The sequence below is a fragment of the Dermacentor albipictus genome, chromosome 9 (assembly GCF_038994185.2).
Source record: "Dermacentor albipictus isolate Rhodes 1998 colony chromosome 9, USDA_Dalb.pri_finalv2, whole genome shotgun sequence".
Lineage (NCBI taxonomy): Eukaryota > Metazoa > Arthropoda > Arachnida > Ixodida > Ixodidae > Dermacentor > Dermacentor albipictus.
In genome coordinates this window covers 41,337,485-41,357,830 of record NC_091829.1, presented here as the reverse complement: position 1 = coordinate 41,357,830, position 20,346 = coordinate 41,337,485, and the positions used below count along the sequence as shown (strand labels likewise).

The following is a 20,346-nucleotide window of genomic DNA, read 5'->3' as shown; positions in this document are numbered from 1 at the left end:
CCTGACAGAAGACGTAGCCGTAGATTGAGATTCAAGTTGTAGAGACGAGTGCTGGTAAATTCCGTCGAATTCCACTGTGCAAATATACGTGCGAGAGAATTAAATTCTGCAGGTGCGTCTGTTCTGGATAACGGTATAGCTACACAGTGGAGGCCGTCATGAGCAAATCGGACCACCTCATCAGCACGGTAGTTACTGTTTGCGTACCGCAATGGCCCCGTGTGCACTGCTAAACTATGCTGTTTTTTTTTCTTCTTTATTGCGTGATAATGAAGGAGTCTTATATCGGCGACTAACTGTTCATTTGGTCAATGACAATATTGCCACATTATGCCTAGGAGTCGGAAAAGATTGACCATGTCTGTGAAGGTTCCTCAATTACGAATTCTAGAGCAGCACTAAGGGCGGTGAAATCTGCAGCCATCCATGATGTAAAATGCGATGTTTGCTAATAAAGAAAGGATGACCACTCGCATTATCTTACTCTCAGAGTAACGCCCTGTTCTCTGTACGGTTATACGCAAGTTCATGATCCCGGCTGGGCAGAGCATACGCAGAGCAGGCACTTCTGAAACCTCTTTTCAAGACCCTTTCTCATCTGGTGGCGTGTAGACATAATGCACCTGCTTCGAAAATATCGCAGTGGCGCGAGCGGCACCTCTCTTCGCATCCGTAGATTTCTTCAAAGCAAATAGATCCTGCTTCGACACCTGTCCAGTCGTTCCGACAGCTTAGTTTAGTACGCATGACGAGCTTGCAAATGTGCGAAGTCCCCAGTTTGAATCCCCAAGCCTGCACTGTCATTGCACTGTTTTCTTAGGCATGCGGGTACCGGATCTCCCACCTAGTTCACTTTTTTTTACAAGGCCAATGCCCGGCCATAGCACTGCCACCGGTGTGTTGTGCACAAGGAGAAGGGGATGTGCCTCTTCACACGTCTTTTCCTTTAGCGCGAATGTGTGTAGCCATTTTTCTGCTTAAATACATATCAGGAACGTTCGAACAGAAAACTGGCAATCCAGTCTACGAGTTTAGAATAGTTTAGGGTGAGGCTGAGTTGAAATAGCAGTTTATGACGAACCACAGTGTCGAACAGTTTGGACAGATCATTGAAAATTGCGTCAACCTGTGTGCAATGGTCTAGTGCTTTAACAATGTCGTGGGTGAACTCAACCACCTGAGTTACGGTGTTAGCACCACGACGAAAACCATACTGGCAATCACGTAGTATGTTATCGCATTCTAGGTAATCCATGATATCTTTGTAAGTGATATGTTCAAGCAGTCTGCAAGAGTGAGTGGTTAGCGAAATCGCTTGGTAGTTAACATCTGCGTATTGTCACATTTGTGGAAAGGTAGAATTTTACCACGTCGCCAGGAACAAAGAGTAGAGGCAGTTGCTAGCGATTCGTTAAAGATAACTAAGATAAGGACAAGTCCAAAGGGGCAAACGAACATGTATAGCATTGCAAATGCAGCCAGGGCCACAGGACTTCTCACTTTCGAGTTTTAACTCCATATTAAGAACACCGTCAACAGGTACAAAGAGGTAACTAATTGCTGAAGCCATATGAAATTGAAAAAGAGGGAGTTAGAGGTTATCTTGAGCAAGAACGGACTGAAAATATGAGTTGAAGGCAGATGCTATTTTGTCGCAGTTACTATGACTCCTCATTAATTACAAAAGTAGTATTATCAGTCCCACAAGGTAAGCTGCATTTGCAAAAATTTCTTGGATTGCTTTTAAGACGCTGAGGCGATGTTACCATAATAGAGAAGGTGTCACAGCATACTTTAGCCATAGTTTAAATATATGTGAATGCCATGTATCTGGACAGAACCAAAGTAATGTTGTTTGCCGTTGCATGGCGATACCCTTATGAAAATGGTTATGCCCTTTATGTTTACTGTATGTTTCCCGCAGTTCACATGAGGAAATGTCCTTTATGTTTCCTCCATGTTGAAATTTGGCCACTGCTTTTACGTTTCCTTCATGTGTCCTCCCTTTATGTATCCCTTATGTTACCGTACTTTATGTTTCCTCCATGTTGAAATTTGGCCACTGCTTTTACGTTTCCTTCGTGTGTCCTACCTTTATGCATCCTTTATGTGGCCGCAGTGATTAAATCCTGTATTTTACGTAGACATGCATAGATGAAGAGTTCCGTGTGCACATTTTATTTTTATCAACATTTCCTGAGTTAAAAAGTTTTGCATTGGTTTTCATTGTAAGGTTACTGTGCCCTACATGATGCAGCGCACGGATTGGAACTCTGCTATGGCACAGAAATTCATGCCAATTTGTTCTAAAATTACAAAGTAATTAGACTTCATAGATTATTTCAGTATAACAATTGGAGTGCCATGTGTACGTTCCTCACTGCAGTGCTGCTGTTCTAGTTATGTCTTTGTTACTAATATAAAATGTAATGTTTGGATAGAAAGATCAGGTTGGATCAGTGCTCGTACTTTTAAAAGTTTTGACTATACTTTGCAGAGGTTTGTCTGAAACTACGAACAGTTTATTGGACTATCTGGATGTTACTGCAATTTGCCACGTCTGCTCACAGCAGACCTCTGGAATGCGGTGCTTGGGACCTGAAAAACAAAACAAAAGCCAATCTTTTTCACTCATTCAATAATATTCATATAAGCAAGAACAGCCTGGCCTGTATGCACACAGCTAAGAAACGTGGAGCAGTCAAAAACAGCTCATAAAAACATCAGGGCAACACGGAAGCTTTTAACTAATTGTTGTTTGAAACAGACTAAGCTGCCAGTCCACTCAGGTATTAAACTGCTCACAAATTCTTTTAAACATTTCTGCAGCAGCTGCTAAGTAGTACATGACTTTTAGGAGTAGGCAACTGGCCAACAAATCTTTGTGCGCCTGCTTGTACAGATGTCTCGTAGTTATATCTCAAGTGGTTACACTGTTATACGGTAAAATTCAGGCGGGAATAAAACCAGCAGCAAACAGACTACCTGGGAAATTATCGCCAAAACTTAAATATCTAGTAAATCAAACGAACAATCGATTACGAAGGGTCTAAAACCTAGGCCGCGATTTTGTAGCGATCCCTTTTCCGATGCTACTCCTTTTGCTTATTGATCTGACCGACATTCGGCTATCGTTATTAACTAGAATAGCCAGCCATGGAAGGTGGGTTATAAGAGTGGCAAACATCGAGCGGAAAGCATCGCAAGAAAATCGCATCCCTTATTAGGCAGTGCTACAAGCCACTGTCTTTAACAATCGCAGGCACTGACATACTGTTCTTCGGATGAAAATATTAATGAAAACGAGCGTCTGATTGACATGCCTCGATTAAAAAGAAATTTCGCTGTTGTTATGTCGGTCTATATTTGCCCTACAATATAAAAGACAAATACGCGAGCACGTCGAACACAAACAATGCAGACAAGTTCTCGCGAAGCTGGACTTCAAACTGAACACTATCAATAAAGTAATCTTCCCACAAGCTAATATCTGTTCAAGTGTCAAACATCGCGGTCGCGTGCCAACTCGCGATGCCCGTGACACATCGACATGCATTACACACGTAACTTGCGGAAATTCATATCTACGGAAGGATTTATTGCCGGGAAACTACCGAGAAAACAGTAACTTTCAGCGTTTACGTAAATATTTGCCCATTAAGTCCTAGCGATCAGCGGTGGTAGGACATCACTCCATAAAGCAAGTAAGCGGTAAGAAATAATACATTTCACGGAAACTCCCCTCGTGAAACGCTTTGCTAAATGTGCAGAGCAACATGGTCAACATACGCTCAGAACGTGTTCTGTTGTCGTTCCACAAAGCTTACTACATGAACCAGAAGCTGCGAGAATGCGCGCAAGCGTCAGACCTGCTTACCTTCAATGTGGTCGGCAAACGGCTCCTTCGTCTCGCAGGCACCACGCGACGACGCTCTTTCCGGCGCGAACACTGTCGAATTGCCGATGAACACCCGCGCACGAAAGCACAACTTTCAACAAATTCTTCCACGCACCATAATTCGAAGCCACAGTACCAGGTATTCCACGAGCGAACGCGGGCAGGCGAGAACAAAGGCAGCTCGGACGGGCGCTGTAGTACACATAAGACACTGGCGTATCACAGGAAACATAAGGCGAACTAATGGCGTTACACGAGTCCAGAGGTTTCTTGATGGTTAATGCACAGGGTACGGATCACAGCTTGTTTAGGCACTTCGAAAATATGATTAAATTACCGTGTAACCGCTCACAGCAACACAACGTGGCCCAGCTCGCCGTCAACCGTTACACTGCGGCAGCGCCGCACTGCGGTTAACAAGTGAATTTAGCCTCCGAGATCTAGGGCGTACAAGTTGAAAAAGCACGGCCTTCGAGATTTTAAAAAATCGTAGCTGGAAGGAAGGCTGGTATTTAAACACAAATTATTGAGTTTAAGGTGTCTTGGTGCGCTGCCTTGTTTTTTAATGTATATACAGAGATTTTAAACGAACTATGCACGAACTTTTGCCGGCGGACACGAGCCAATCAGCGCGCACCATGTGCAAGCTCCGTCTTGCTTGCCATGGCGCACGGTGTGCGGGCAGCCGCGATAGCTGTGACACCCACCGATCAGAAATTCGGAATCGCCACACGTATACACGCTTCTTATGGCGCCCAGTGGCGTGTTTTTGAGAATGTAAGGACTTATCATGAATAGGTGGACCCATATTTCCCGTAGCGTAAGGAATAAGGGCAACAAAATGTGGCGATGGCTGGCTTGCAGCGGCAGCGGAACTTCGGTCAAAGTGAAGCAGGCGTACTGCTTGCATGCTCGCGTAATGAAATACGGCCATACCTCGCACACAACTTTCATACTCAGCCAACTCACAATTATATATATATATATATATATATATATATATATATATATATAACCCAGGTATATAAATTAAGTAGATTATTTCCCAAACTGGAGGCGAAGCGGAGCATCTGAAAGGTGCCTGCTATGAGAACCGTCTTAAACACTCAATCAACTATATTTGATAGCCGAGCTGGCGAACAACTTTCGTGAAATTCTTGCATATTAGGTTAAATACTGCAGATTTCTACATATGGCTTGCTATTGCAGAATAGCAGGTTGAAAAAGAAATACTTTATATATGAAGAGAATGCATGGCATAAATCATTATACACACCGTCCTATTTCATGGCATGCTCGATTTTCCGCACAATATAGCCACAATTAGTGCCGGTCGGCATGTCTAGTGCGAGGGGTGCAAGCAGTGCCTTTTCCTTGAATCTGCCAGTGACTAACACACAGTACAGATAGCTCTAACTGTACTATTTGCAAAAGATGCTTACTGCGCACATTCTGTTACCTACATGTGCACTCAAGTGCACATGTAGGTAACACATAAAGAGTGCATGCACCATATATAGATTAATGCTCTATGTTACCTACGTGTGCACTCAAGTGCACATGTAGGTAACATATAAAGAGTGCATGCACCATATATAGATTAATGCTCTATGTTACCTACGTGTGCACTGAAGTGCACACCTAGATAACTTCCCGCCGTAAACACAAAGGGCACATACTACAATAATTATAATAAGGGTTGTTTTCTTGGGGCAAAGGAAAGGATAAGTCAAGATTTCGTACTTACAATGACTCTGCAGAGTGTATCAACGGCTGTCACAAAGTACAGATATATCTGCCTGTATTATATGTACAGACAGTTGTTATGTGCACTCTATGTCACCTACATGTGCACTCAAGTGTACACTCAGGTAACACATAGTACACACCCAGTTAACATCCTGCCGTAAACATAAAGGACACATCCTAGAGGCATAATAAAGGCCACTTCCTCGAGGTATACGTTAGGATGAGCAAACATGTGGTACACACAAAGTTGGCGTCCCGGAGGTCACACAAAGGACAAGGAATCATAAAGGTAACATAGGGCAGAAGAAGGAAACATAAAGGAAACATAAAGGCAATGACCATTTTCATAGGGGTACTCAGATTTATTTTTCAAGCTAAACCTAATTACATAATTAGTAATAAATAATGAATCAACTTTTCGAATAATATATCTAGATGAAACGATTCAACTAGAAAATTGCAGAGCGACATGAAAAAACCCCGATACACCTTTCAGTTGCTCGATACGTGCGACATAAAAGTTTTTCCGAGCGTGAAAGAAGCCTGCAACTGCAAGCAAAGTGGCGCGGCTATTTTGCGTACATAGACTCGACGTTGAGGACACAGTGGCCCGAAAGAAGCGTTGCGCGGAATATGAGCGTCTTTGCTGCGCAGCGAAACGTGGTGCAGACCGTTGATGCCACGCTGCTATGTACCATGTGAGGCGATGATTAGTCCCCACGCTCTCGGAGATTACGAACAAATGGCGCACAACAACGCATCAAGCAAACACGTCTCCCTGTGTGTTCTGTGGCCTACACAGACAAACGGCAGTGGGGCACGCAACGTAACATTTAGCGTCAACTCACGATTGTCGTATTGGACTAAACCCTGAAGAAACCTCACATTCGCTGATAGCCCAACCGCTAATAATCGTAAATCGAAGCAAACAGCATGCAAAGCTTCGCTTACATAGATTCCCACAGTGCTTGGGATCCGCAGATATTTTTTCTGCTTTGCATCGCCGAAGCACTTCGTCAAACCAAATATAGTCAAACATGTTGCGTTTTCTGGCGCACGAACAGTTACTGAAACATTACTGAAGCTAGTTAGGTCATTCACTTCAATCGTCTTTCATCGTGGCCTCCCAAGATGGATACACGTGGTCTGCAGTCTGTAGGCAACAATACGTACAGTGCTCAGCAATTGAAACGCGATGCTCGAAGCGTATGGTCGCCGACGCCTTTGGCACGAACTGTAAAGGCAAGCTTATAGTTCGACGTTACCGGCGCGCGGGCAGACGTCGCTCGACGCCAAGCGCGTCGGAGCGCATTGGCCGCGTCCGGTTACGTTGGCTGCACGACGGCGTCGAACCATCGTTCCAACAACAGACGCTGTTGTTTTCGCCAACGTGACGTAACGCGTGTGCACGCTCACACTACGTCGGACTATATTAATCTCTTAAGCGCTGGGGACACGGAGCTGATGCATCGTAATATACTCTGAAAGGAAAAAGCTTTGTGACGTATTGCCACTGCATTTCATCCCATGCCGATCAGCCAGAGTTCACCTGTAGCGCAAAACAACAACAAGAAAGATGGTGGCAGCCGCGTGCTCCGGGTATTGCGTTTCAGTCGCTGAGCACCGTACATTTACGACGCAGCTTGGCTGTGGTCTAGTAGTTCTAACATCAGTAAAGGAACCGTTCATACACAAGAGATTCGTGTCCCGTGGAAAGTGCTCGTCTTCGCTTTCACAGCAGAAACTGCTGGGGAGGTTGAGCTACGAAGGCAAACACTCAGACTTGCACTCGCCAATTCCCCGTCTTATCAGTGCACCAATCTTTCTTTTAGGATATCTTTTCCTTCCTCGCGCTTCCCAACTCTAGTTGCGTCAAGCACATGACTGTTTGCGGTGCATCGACAGCGAACGCAAACGCACCCGCGTGTTCACACTTGCCGCCACCGACAGCTCCCGTGGCGCTAAGCTTTGTGAAAGAGACCATGACTGAGGATTGGCATAGCTTTTAAGATATTAAAAATGACGAAGTATTGCATAGATAAATATAATCACGATGAACAGAGAACGGGAACTTACCGACACATGTGCGATCGGCGAAGCAACTCAAGAAACTAAACAAGGAGGCGTACCGTCTGCTTTCTTTTTCTCTGTCTGGAATTTTAGAGCGCAACTATGAGGCGCCCTATACCCGCCGTGGTTGCTCAGTGGCTATGGTGTTAGGCTGCTGAGCACGAGGTCGCGGGATCGAATCCCGGCCACGGCGGCCGCATTTCGATGGGGGCGAAATGCGAAAACGCCCGTGTACTTAGATTTAGGTGCACGTTAAAGAACCCCAGGTGGACGAAATTTCCGGAGTCCCCCACTACGGCGTGCCTCATAATCAGAAAGTGGTTTTGGCACGTAAAACCCCATAATTTTATGAGGCGCCCGTTCCTGCGTTGAGCGTCGACGTAACAGAGTAAACGAGCGCAGTGAAGGCTGATAGAGCGAACGCGGAGCTCAGCGCAGGCATGAAAGAATATGATAGCGAAAAGAGCGCGAGGAGAAAAGCGGAGGAGGAGCCAGGGTATGGCGAAAACGTGCGAACAATACAGTAGTGCCAGGCAAGACTGGCTCTGCCGCGACGACCGCTACGAGGTGGCGCCAGAGTAGCGCGTCGTCGTCTGTTCACCGACGACATGCAGAAAGCGCGTTCACCCGTAGCATATATGGAACCGAAGCGCCGTTTGAGCGGAGGTCTGTCTGCGGCGGCTGCTGTGCATCACGCCCGCGTCATCCACGTGCTGGCTCTCGCGATCTTTCGATTAGCCAGGCATTCGCGCCACACTTCGCTCCATTTGTAATGTACCACGCGAGACATTGTCCGCGCCAGCCAATATATCGGGAAATGAAAGCACGCATAACTTTCACATTAGAGAGTACCGTAATTGTCGGCGATCTTTTTTTACTTCAGAAAGAAACGGTACAAGCTGGGCCGATCCTCAAGGCGGTAGAATGTCTCGCATCGTCTTGTAACGTTCTGCTGTGAGGAAAGGAGTGTGGAATGAGAGCCGAGCCTGAAGGCGGATGCACAGTTTAACGCAGCGGCCCGAAGTGCTAGCTACCACGAGGCGAAAATAGAAGAAACTGACACACTTCCGCTGTTGACGGATGGAACAAAGCCAATAATTACAGTGGCCGAATGGACGCTATAGTGGACGCAAGTGCTCTATCGCTTGCTATGCAAAAGGTGACGTATACGTTCCAGTCGTGTCAGAAACGTGTAGAACAGTAGCACTCGGGACCTCCGAAATCCTTCAGTTCAATCAATCAATCTTTATTTCGCATTCATTCAACTGCAAAACGAGCGTAAAGGTTGCGCAGCGCACAGCTCACACAAGAAAAGGGACAGAATTATTTATTCGGTCCGTTCGTTGTAGAAGTGCTCGACTGTAGTTGATGTCGGCACAATAGAAGTATGTCTTCGCGCTACTGTGCCTGCGGTGCCAGGGATTCGATGCCACCGTCTACGCAACGACGTGGGGCTTGGGAGAGACTGCCATTGGCGCCGAATCTCACACGAACAAGCCTACACCTTATCACTCATAACCACTGCCGTCACTCCGGTAATCTTTGTAGTCTTCTTACAAATACTTCATTGTTGGATGATGAACGAAAAAATCAGAACAGTCTTCGAGAACCACTTAGACAGCAGCGAAAGCCTGTTAGCTCAATGTCTCCCATGAAAAGCCCTTAAAGAGCACAAGCGCGGTGTTGAAGGTCGTGTTTGGCAACAACGCGCTTCTTGAGAGCTGGAAAAAAGTCGCCCACTACGTCGACGCCGGCCCTCATTTGTAAGAAAAATCGTGATACATGAATGTCAATATGTAGGTGTGACGATGTTGATACTTTCAGTGACCCTAGCAGACGCCAAAAAAGATTCATTGAAGAGCGGCAGATGTCCGTTGGCCCCTGGTGCACATACGGAGTGGCACAACACCCCGCGGCTTCGTGGATACATATCCAGTGTTACACATATTTCTTGCATCGTCGGTGCATTTTGTTTCTACTTCCCCTTTTTGTATGACTAAGTGCGCGACAATGTTAACCTGCACAGCGAAATAGCGTCTGGAATATAAACGCTGGAGGTCCACGTCTAAGCTTCCTGCGGCGAGCTCTCTTGGCGGGATGCAATTGCATCGCAATTTGCACGGGTTTTCTGCTTTGTATCATACTTGGTGCCATAAATATGGCCTGCCTCGTACAAGTGGCGACCTTTCTCAAAAGCAGGCACACGCAAATGCATTTTCCGATACGTTAGGCCTTAAAGCCCGACGGCGACGAAGTTTTTCGTGCTTGGTTGGTAGCTCCTTCTGGTGCTGCTGTTTTTAAGGCGAAAGCCTTAGATCTCTATGATTCAAGGTCGCGTTGTGAGGTACAGAAAATATCACATGGCCTTGCTTGCCAGGAGCGAATGATATCATGTGCAGTCAGTGTAGGAGATGATCAATGATTAGCATAGTTGATTGAGTAGTCATTGGATTAAGATAGTATAAGATGGATCACGGTGGTTTAAGTTTTGAAAAATAATAACCTTAATAATAAAATTTAACTTTTGAAAAAACAATATTGAACTACCGGGTAGTCCAAGCACATTGTCTAACAAGAAAAGCAAGGTTAATGACATCAAGGCCACAGGATTCTTTTTTTCTAATTGCAAACTTAGATTCAGAACACCTTCTAGAGACGCGGTAATATCGCCAACTGGATGATGCGTCCCACGAATGAAGGCAGCTATGTCGAAGCTATCAATTGTGAACACCGATGGAAAATATTCGTTGAATGCGGTGGAGATAATTATTGGGTCAGTGGAAGGGACATTATAACAGTTGTATTTGTGGAGGCTGAATTGGGTAAAATTGAAGTAGAATGTTTTCTAGGGTGGCTCTTTCTTAAATCTTGTAGTGTAAACCTGAAGTACAAGTCTTCTGATGAGTTATCTTCAGGCGAAGTTCCTCCTTGGCGACGTTAAACTTGGCCACTTCAAGTGGGTCACCGTTTCGTTTTAAATGCCTTAACCTAGCAACACGACGCGGCAGATGACTTATGTCTCGCGAGGTCCAAGGAAGGTGAGCAGTTCTTTTTTTTTTCAGAGGGACAAACCGCTGGATGCAGCTTGCCAAAATCTTTTCAGAGAAAGCCACGAAGAAAGTTACAGGAATAGATTCACTAATCCGTTCGAAATCATCAAAAGAGTTCAATAAAAGATCAATAATAGACGCGTCGTCGACGCGTTAAAAATCAGGGAAAGTAGAATAAACAAAAGGACTGTTACGATCCGGAACACAAATTCCTGCAAGAGTAGCCTTTTGGTCTTAAATACCATATGTAACCTGCATTCGAAACAATTATCTAAAAGGCGGAGAGTAACAAAAACTAAATTTGACTTGAAGTACCTCTTCTGTTTGCTTAAACAATTTGCTTTAAACCAAAATATATTGAAAAATCTAATAGCGTTTTGCTTGTTTCCGCGTAATAGCCGTTGATCGACGAACATGGCCACAAAATACCGGGGGTGTTCAAATCACCAAAAAAAGATCAAACATGAAGACACGCTCGTGAATGAATGTCGTTAAAGCCAGCAGCTATGTTCGATGACGGCGGTCGGTAGATAACGCCACATGCTATAAAAATGTTTCCGATAAAGACCTTACACCAAACTGATTTGGTATCAGGTGGAGTGAGGAGGACTGAAAATTTCACGTCAGTACGCAAAACTAATACAATGCCGTCTATCTAATGCATGACGTCAATGTGTTCTAATAACTGTAAGACATGGAGGTATCATTTCGCTGCCATGTGTGCATCGTGGAACTATCGTCCTTTTGCACCAAGTATATGTGATGAATGGGCCGAAGTCGGTTAAATTAGTAGACTTGTTAATATTTTGGCAATCGTATTTAGGACGCCTAGGGGAGCTTCTTGCGGTTGGTTGTTGAGGCGCCAGGGGCTAATAGTGGTGAAGTTGGAAGGAAATTTTGTTGGCCGAGAAGGAACCTTAGTGAGAGTTAGTATCATCGTTCCAGTTTTACTTAAATTTTTCAATAAATGCTTGGTGAAAGCTTAAGTGAACGATATACAACTTTCTACAACTTTCCAATCCGAATTTTTCGCCCAGCCTGGTTAATTCAGAAGTTGGTTATCAGAAAAATAGCTACTCCATAAAACAGTCAGCAACCTGCACTTGGTCGTGCCGTCTTATAGTGCATCGGCACATTATCAGGCTGGCTAAAGTTAGCTCGGACACCCTGTATGTCACAGAATCGGACATCGGCAATACACGTCAGATCGTTTTTCCAGCCATCTATAAAGGATCAGTAAACTGCTTACTCGTTGACGAAGCGATTTTCGACATGCCGCTGGCGAGTAAATTCAAGCAGGGTATCTGACAAATCCATTCCAGCAAATGCCATGGTGGCCATCACACAAGGAAAATGTCTCGCCCGTCAGCTATTTCCACAGGCCTCGCAATTCTCTTTGGGCACATTGCTCAGTGGCTATGGTGTTGGGTTGCTGAGCACGAGGTCGCGGGATCGAATCCCGGCCATGGCGGCCGCATTTCGATGGGGGCGAAATGCGAAAACACCCGTGTACTTACATTTAGGTGCACATTAAAGAAACCTAAATGGTCAAAATTTCCGGAGTCCTCCGCTACGGCGTGCCTCATAATCAGAAGGTGGTTTTGGCACGTTAAACCCCACATTTGTTTTCTCTTTGAGGATGGCCAGTGATGTCACGCCACCTACGCAAGGGAGAAGTCGATTTATTTCTCTCGGGAAACCTTGAAAATACGGATATAACATCATCAAGAGCTTCAGCACTCGCGAAAACAGCTTGACTGTAACAGCATGAGAGAAAAAGTGCTTTGCCTCTTTGTATAGCAAACCTTCGCGTGTGGGCTTGGTCTGGCATATAATCTCGCATTCGGACAAACATTTGAAAACGATAACGTCATGCAGAATCCCTGCTGCATTCAACTATTGACGGCTCCGAACTAAACGAACTTCGCATCGAAAGATCAGGCTTCATGGAAAGCCAGACTTCGTACAATCAATTCTGTGCATTTTTTTTGTCCCACTGCGAGCGTTAACTGCAACTCATTGCGCCTAAATGTTTTACAGACTCGAACGTTTCCCTATATTTTGTCCCACTATTATTATGCGAAATCGTAACATTCGCTTACGAGCAGGGCTGTAATTTAAATTTGGCAGTCTTATGTCAAGACCACGATATCATGATAAGGCACGCCGTGTAGAGCGAGTAGGGGACTGACGGAATAATTTTGGCCATCTGCATTTCTTTAGCGTTAGGGTTCTAAGCCGCATCGGACCATGAACTGCACCTTAAGCTTTTCGCAGTTGGTGCATTGCTGAACATGACGACAGCAGAGAAACAATTACACCTGCTAGCAGTAGTGAGTTAAGAAAAAAATTGAGTTGGTTTACGACAGTTCTTACGACAGTCCATACGAGTATTCAAAGTTGGCACTGACCTAACTGTGCATTGTATTGGCAGGCCCTGTCGTTTGAACAGATTTGTTCAATCGAAGACGCGAATGTCAGATGGACAACATTAAGGTTTCTACGCCATATAAGACAGTACGCTTGCAGCTGGCTAACATTTTTCGTTGCAGTACCTGTGGCAAATCGTGATAACCACAACCGAAGCGTAGAACTGGAGCATCAGGGGTCACAAGAGCAGAAAAGCTTCTGTTCCTCGCGAAATCTCGACCAATATTTTTGTCGTCACTCCCTCAGCAGAAAGGCTTGCACGTGCGTTGCACTGTTTGGCTGCTTGCAACGTTTGCTCCCTATCAAACCTACTATTTCATTGCCCCTGCTTCCGCTCAGCGCGTCTGTTCGAAAGTAGTGTGCGGTAACGACTGCGCGCTTTAGCTAGAGAAATACACACATTAGGCTTACAAGGCAAGGCATTATCTTGCGCCAGAATTCGGCAAGAAACGCACAAAACGAAGCCTTCTTAAGTATTCCTTTTGGACACTTAACGCGTTCCTTGTACTCACAAGCGTATCTACGCTCTAGGAAAGTAGCATTTTACTTACTTCCCGCAAAAAATTAATATTTTGCACCTTATTCGAAGAAACATTTCAGTTCTGCTCACCTTGCTTGCAGCCGCGGCTTCCGCAGGCAGCTCTCGATACCGGTCTGTCAATTCTCGGTGGGACTGCGCATGCTCGGTCGTTGCCAGGGCGACCGCGCAGACTAGCCCGCCGTATCTGCGGTCCCATCTCTCGCGTCTTTTCTCCGGCGCGTGCTACGTTCGCGCTATCGCGCTAGCTTATCGCCCTCAAGAGTAGCAGATTCGTAGACACGTTCGTAAGCTCAAGCTCGGTGATCGTGCTACGGAACGCACAGTCGTGAAGCCTTGCATATCCCTCGCAATCTCGCGTCGAATATCTGCCGGTTCCCGTCACCGGTACGCCGCGTATTCCCGTAGCGAGAGCCTTGTCAATATATATATATATATATATATATATATATATATATATATATATATATATATATATATACACGCAGGAAAGAGACGACGAACTTTTTGGAAGACTTCTTGCACTTAACGTTTTCGGCTGGTGGACCAGCCTTCGTCAGAGTACAGTACTGACTGTACTCTGACGAAGGCTGGTCCACCAGCCGAAAACGTTAAGTACAAGAAGTCTTCCAAAAAGTTCGTCGTCTCTTTCCTGCGTATGCTACGTCGGATCCTGCGTGCTGCACTTTGAAGAAAACCCCTATATATATATACACACACATATATATATATATATATATATATATATATATATATATATATATATATATATATATATATATATATATATATATATATATAGTGCGCGACATACATACACCCGTCATCAAAAGTATACGGACCGCAGGCTCGCCGCGATTGTTATTCGCGTTTCAGACGCGCAAACTGAAATTAACGAGTGCACGGGAAAGCTCGCCATGTCAAGTTTCGACTGAAGTCTTCCATTTGAAGTTGCATGCATTCCGGGAAAAAGAAACTGGCTTTATCGCGGAATTCTTGGCCCACATATTTTTGCTCACGAGAGTGCGTACGCCACACTTCGAAGCATCACATGCTGTTGCGAGTAAAACGAAGTTTGCTCGAAGCTGGGGGTGCAATGCACACAATTCGTACGGTGTGATGCGGGACAAGTTCTTCATTATTCAACAGCCAGATAAATTGTACGCGATCACTGACCAGAGAAAACGCACCAAGGGGTAATTCGCTGCCGTCATTTCACCAGCACCGGTTGATAGAAGATGTGGGAAAGGGTTCGCGAGACACTCGCCAGTGCTGACAAATTTCGATGGCTCTGGCACACGTGCTGAATTTCCATATTACTTTGCTTACATATCGTCCAGGTCTTTGTCGAAGACTATTGTACGAATCACTGCACTTGTGACAATGCAATTCTTGGACACTGTGCCTTGTGCGAGACCACGTTGTCTACACGGACCACCCGAACTCCTTTCCTGCCGAATTTCTTGTGTGCAGAACGAGCGGGACACAGCGGAAGACAACACCTCACCGATGCACGGCCTAGCACTTAAGTTGGCCACGGGTCAACCTGACGCCCGTGTACTGGTCGCCTTATCCGTCCAAACGAGCAGAGCCCACCAAGCTGTCCTGTGAATCGCCGTGAACACGTCGCTTGTCGAGGCTCTCCGTGGCAGGAATTGTGTCGCCATTCCCCTGGACGTCGACAAGAGCGAGCTCCGAACGCGGGACCGATCTGCGCGAGGGGCACCGGTCCCAAGGAGCGCGGCAGCTGACTGCTGACGGCACCACCGCCAGAAGAGCAAGCACCGAGTTCAAGAGGCCTTTATTTAGGGACGAGTTCGTGTCCTGGTAGTATACACCGATACGCTCGTCATAGTCTCGGACGCCACGGCAAGGTCCCAGTGCGCGGCTTCCTGGGCGCTGACGAGAGGCCGGTGGTCGGGCGTCGGAGTTCTCGGGCATAGTGCTTCTTGCGTAATCCGGTTCTACTGCAGATATGCGCGAACTCCTGGATGGTGTTTGTGGAACGTCGCAACAGTAACGAGCTCTTTACAACTGGTGGCTCTTCTTCCAAAGATACCATCACCATCAAGAACATCTGTTTAGCTTAGCGAGTGGTCTCCGCACCTGTCGCCTACGACAATTCATTGGCGCTGTGTGAAAGAGACGATGCGGGAGGCGGCGGCGTTTCGCGCGGACGACTGCTTGCTGGACAACTCGACGGTCCATGGATAAAAGCGCGAATCTTCTCCGCCTAACCCTACTGTCGTCTTGCGTTCATTCCTAGGCATCAGACCTATTGACCGGGCAAGCAATTCGAAAATCCTCGAAGCTTCTGCCTGACTTTGAGCATGCTTGAAGAATGTGCGAAAAAATATTGAGCTTTATTTATTGTCTGCGTTTGGTAATAAAGAAAGGATGACCACTCGCATCACGTTGTTTCTCTCCGAGTAACACCCTGTATTCTGTACGGTTATATGCAAGTTCATGATCATGGCTGGGCAGAGCATACACAGAGCAGGCACTTCTGAAACCCCTTTTCAAAACTGTTTCTCCTCTGGTGATGTGTACATATAATGCACCTGCTTCGAAAATGTCGCAGTGGCGCGAGAAGCAACCCTCGCCGCAACCCGTAGGTTTCTACAAAACAAGTAGATTCTGCTTCGACACCTGTCCAGTTCTTCCGTCAGCTTAGCTTAGTACACGTGTCGAGCTTGCAAATGTGCGAAGTACCCGGTTTGAATCCCCAAGCCTGCACTGTCATTGCACTGTTTTCTCAGGCACACATGGACTGGATCTCCCACCTAGCGCACTTTTCGTTTACGAAGCCAAAACATATTCACACTGGGTTGCGTGGAGACGAGCTAGTGGCACAATACTTAAGCATACTTAGACAACTACGAGAATAGTTCCTGCGTGAATTCTTTTTTTCTATTGTAATGCAAATTTTATATTCTCTAACTTGTAGACACAATAGAGTGCATATGTATATCGCGTAAATTTTTAATTTTCCCATGTTACAGTTACTGGTTCGCACTAAGATTATATCCCTGAAAATTAGGGCCCCTTGCACCGCTATAGTTTCATGGCCGATCCCTCAAGAGTGAGTTATGCCAGGACACCAACAGCAATTCAGCTTGTAAGGCCTGTGCCATGGTTTGAGATAATCATTATCATCGTGGTATAGTGAACGTGCCATGCGCTTTAATGAAGAAGAAAGAAGAATAGACCCAGGAGCAGGCCACTTCAGTGCTCAGTGGTGCCGGCTTTTCTACGAGGTTCAACTCCGGCACCAGGAGCCCGCTCCCTCCATTTTTCTCCTGCGTTACGAGGTTTCTTCGCCATTGTACCGCGGGAACAATTCATCTTGCCATGGGTAAGAAAAAACTGGCTGTGGCTTAGCTAAGGTTAAGCCCAGGATACGAAGCATACTAGCCTTTATTTTAACGCGACAGCGTTAAGGAGCTCGTGTCGCAGAAAAGCCGGTGTCGTCGGCGTCGGCTCAGGCGTGCGGCGCTTGCTCAGGCGCACATTTCGTTGTCGCGCCGAACGCTGCGTTGCTCGACGCTCACCGCGTCCGATGCGGGGCGCGTAGTCGCTGCGCCGTAGCAAACCCACCTAGAAACAGTCTCTGTAGCAGGCCGCAACCTTCGCTTCTCATTCCAACGAGCAGCTCTGTCTCCAGGAGGCATCTCACCTCGTGAGTGTCTAGCAGAGGCAAGCGCAGCTGCTTATATACCGCGGCGACGCCGCGAGCGACGGCGCGAGTTGGAGCCCCGTTTCTCCTCTGTCGTGACGTCACGGTGTCACGTGGTCAGCCTTGAAGGCGACGCCGCGTGCGACGGCGCGAGTTGGAGCCCGGTTTCTTCTCTGTCATGACGTCACGGTGTCACGTGGTATTGAAGGCGACACCGCCGCGCCTGAGGAGCAGGGTTGAGCTCTAGTATTATGCTTCGCATAAAAGTCTATATTTCCACTTCCGTGCCCTTGGCGTTATCCTAACTGAAGGTTTCACGAAGGCTCGGAGGAAGCAAACAGCTAGGAGTGAAAGCCACCACATAATACTGAAGCCAGGAAAGATACGGCAGAACATCTCACGATGAATGTCGACGTTAATGCGATCAGCACTGCAGCAACGCAGCGTGCCCCCGTAGACGCCGAGACGTGTACGAAGCCGGGCTCTCATATCGCGCTTCCCGCCGCACACACTCCGCCATCTAGGGGTGCCGCCGCGAAGTCGGCCTGTTGCGCGCGCACGACTCCGTAGCATTCAGGATAAATATTAAAGGATTTTTTCTCATTGAAGAGAGGCACATTCGCAGTGGCGCCTACTCAGTCATCCAAACTGGCTGAATATATCCAGTGACCAACGTTGGTGGCAAGGTAACAATAAAATTCAAACAGCGCTAAACGACAGGACCAGAATGAGGAGGAGACAAACACGGCGCTGATTGTCTCCTCCTCATTCTGGTCCTCTCGTTTAGCGCTGTTTGAATTTTAGTGTTACCATGCAAAACCAACTCGCCCAATCCGCTGCCCTTCTGCAGTTGGTGGCAAAGAGGTTGATTGAACAACGTCACATACCGCGAGTGTACGCGCCTCTACTCGACCGCGGAGCCAGCCGTGGTCACCGAGTGCCTACACTTATGGCGAGCCAATGCTCAGCGATTGCCGTTGTTTGCCTATTCCCTTTCCCATGAGCGCAAGCGTCGCACGAGCGCGTACTCTCGCCCCGTCTCGCCCCGTCTCGCCACCGCATTGGTTGCGCAATCTTCTGTATCTGTGTTCGCCGTGTCACCTTGCAAGTGATCCCTCCACATTAAACTGTTCGGGCCTACGTCGCCTTCCTTCAGGCCTGCCATGCCCCCAGCACCACAATACCCACTGCCACATACCCAGTGACACAAGATGGTCTCACGGTTGGTTTCAAACCCTGTAGTATTTATTACCCAATGAATCAACTTCGCGGGAAAACGATTAGGTATACCCGTAGATAGGTAAAAAATGGATAGCTACCGGAAAGTGCGTGAAGTGTATTAAAAATGGTAACTACAATAGAATGTAATATGAGTATATCCTAAGAGCTACCGCAAGGGTGTTAGGAAATTGCTAAATTGGTGGCGCTACAGTGTGGCACTAACATATTAGTATGGTGGCCAATTGAGTCTGAAACGTTCATTCGGGTCAGTTATGTTATCACGTCTCTTGTCACACACTGATTTACCTTTCAGAGACAACTACATTGATGGATTCGGATGATTTTTCCTCCACAGACTGTAAGTTTCACGCCGATATACGGCAACCTTATGGCATTTTTTATTTCTTTCACTCAAAGAACGCTTATAAACATCTTTATATTGTGACATTTCTCGATGCGAGATATTAGTCGCATTTGTTTAGATAAAAAAGAGCGTCTACATATCGTAGTGGTCGTGAAATGATTGCGAAAGCTTTTTTATTTGTAGAAACAATGCAGTGTCTCTACTCGGCTCCCATTCGCAAAATTTTCGCACCTCTTCTAAGGTTCTTTGTGTTTCAAATCTTGCGTAAAGTATTGCATGTCCTCATTGTCAAGTTTAATAGTACTGTTAATCAAATAACGACCGTGAAGAAGATTTAGTGGGTTAGTACTCCATACTTATTGTCACAAAAATAACGAAACTCTTGCACTAGTACAATTTAACTATTGACCAACAACATTCTTTTGTTTTTCATTGCTTGGTTTGTTATTCTTGTTTTATCATGTGTCCAGGTTTCGAGGAATTGAAGAACAAATCAATACCTACTTTTATGCAGCTCCTTCGGCAAGGTTAGGCGGAGATATATCAAATTGTATGAAACGCGAGCGTTTAGTATGCGATTCTTGAAACTCCTAAACCATGGAAGACAGCGGTGACTAAATTGTGCCACATAGGACCTGTGACACACTCTGTAGCGCAATTCTGCCGTCGCCATTTTCAATAGTATTTGTTTCGAAGGTTTGATGGCACTTCCTCTTATTGCCTGAATGATCGGATGTGAGGCCACATGCTGTTGTGCGATTGCCTTGAGCTGTTGAAAACTTGAGAGATTTCAGTCACCAACATCTGCAAGAGTACATCAGCGACTTCGCTTTAAATGCACACGGCTCCGCTGGCGGACATACGTAGTCAATCGTGGATCATTTGTCATCACGACCTACAAGGGGATCTTTTACTCGCTCTTTTATCCACCTTTCCAGTAGATCTCGGCGTTTCTGATAAGTAGTCACTTAAGCCCCGAAGGAGCGGGCGAAAGAGGGCAGAACGATGATTTCACTTCCTAAACTTATGTGAGGAGCCCTTCATGTATCATTAGCGTGAAGGATGCATGGAGAAAGCAAGCACATTCTGAAAGCTCCCTTCACCCGTCCTCACAAAACAAACCCTTCTTTCGTTATTTTCATGCGAGCTTTCTTGCCCCCCTTTTTCCACTGCAGCGGTTACTGTCGTCGGTAAGTAGCCATTTAGCGTGAATAACTTGCTATAACACCATGAAACTCGCACCTATTAACTACAGCAACGCACAGAAATGTTTCGTTTCACCGAAGCGGTAGATACGGCTTGGTTGTCTGTCATAATGGGACGATTGAGCAGTGACAAGAGCAATTAGAA

The 20,346-nt window shown here is 46.2% G+C and overlaps 1 protein-coding gene and 1 long non-coding RNA gene across 5 annotated transcripts in view; one reads left to right on the top strand and one right to left on the bottom strand.

The window, feature by feature from the left end:
- The window catches only part of LOC139049760 (uncharacterized), a 48,401-nt gene extending 34,540 nt beyond the window's left edge, over positions 1-13,861 (bottom strand). The window contains exon 1 of the long non-coding RNA XR_011508560.1: positions 13,808-13,861. This is a non-coding gene — a long non-coding RNA (uncharacterized lncRNA). The remainder of the gene's footprint in view (positions 1-13,807) is intronic.
- Positions 13,862-16,949: 3,088 nt separating this feature from the next.
- Positions 16,950-20,346, top strand: part of LOC139049696 (proteoglycan 4-like) — a 64,865-nt gene continuing 61,468 nt past the window's right edge. For all 4 annotated transcript variants that reach the window (XM_070525431.1, XM_070525430.1, XM_070525429.1 and 1 more), the window contains exons 1-2: positions 16,950-17,090; positions 18,946-18,990. In XM_070525431.1, the coding sequence (XP_070381532.1) occupies positions 17,087-17,090; positions 18,946-18,990 (49 nt within the window). In that variant the 5' untranslated portion in view covers positions 16,950-17,086. The remainder of the gene's footprint in view (positions 17,091-18,945; positions 18,991-20,346) is intronic.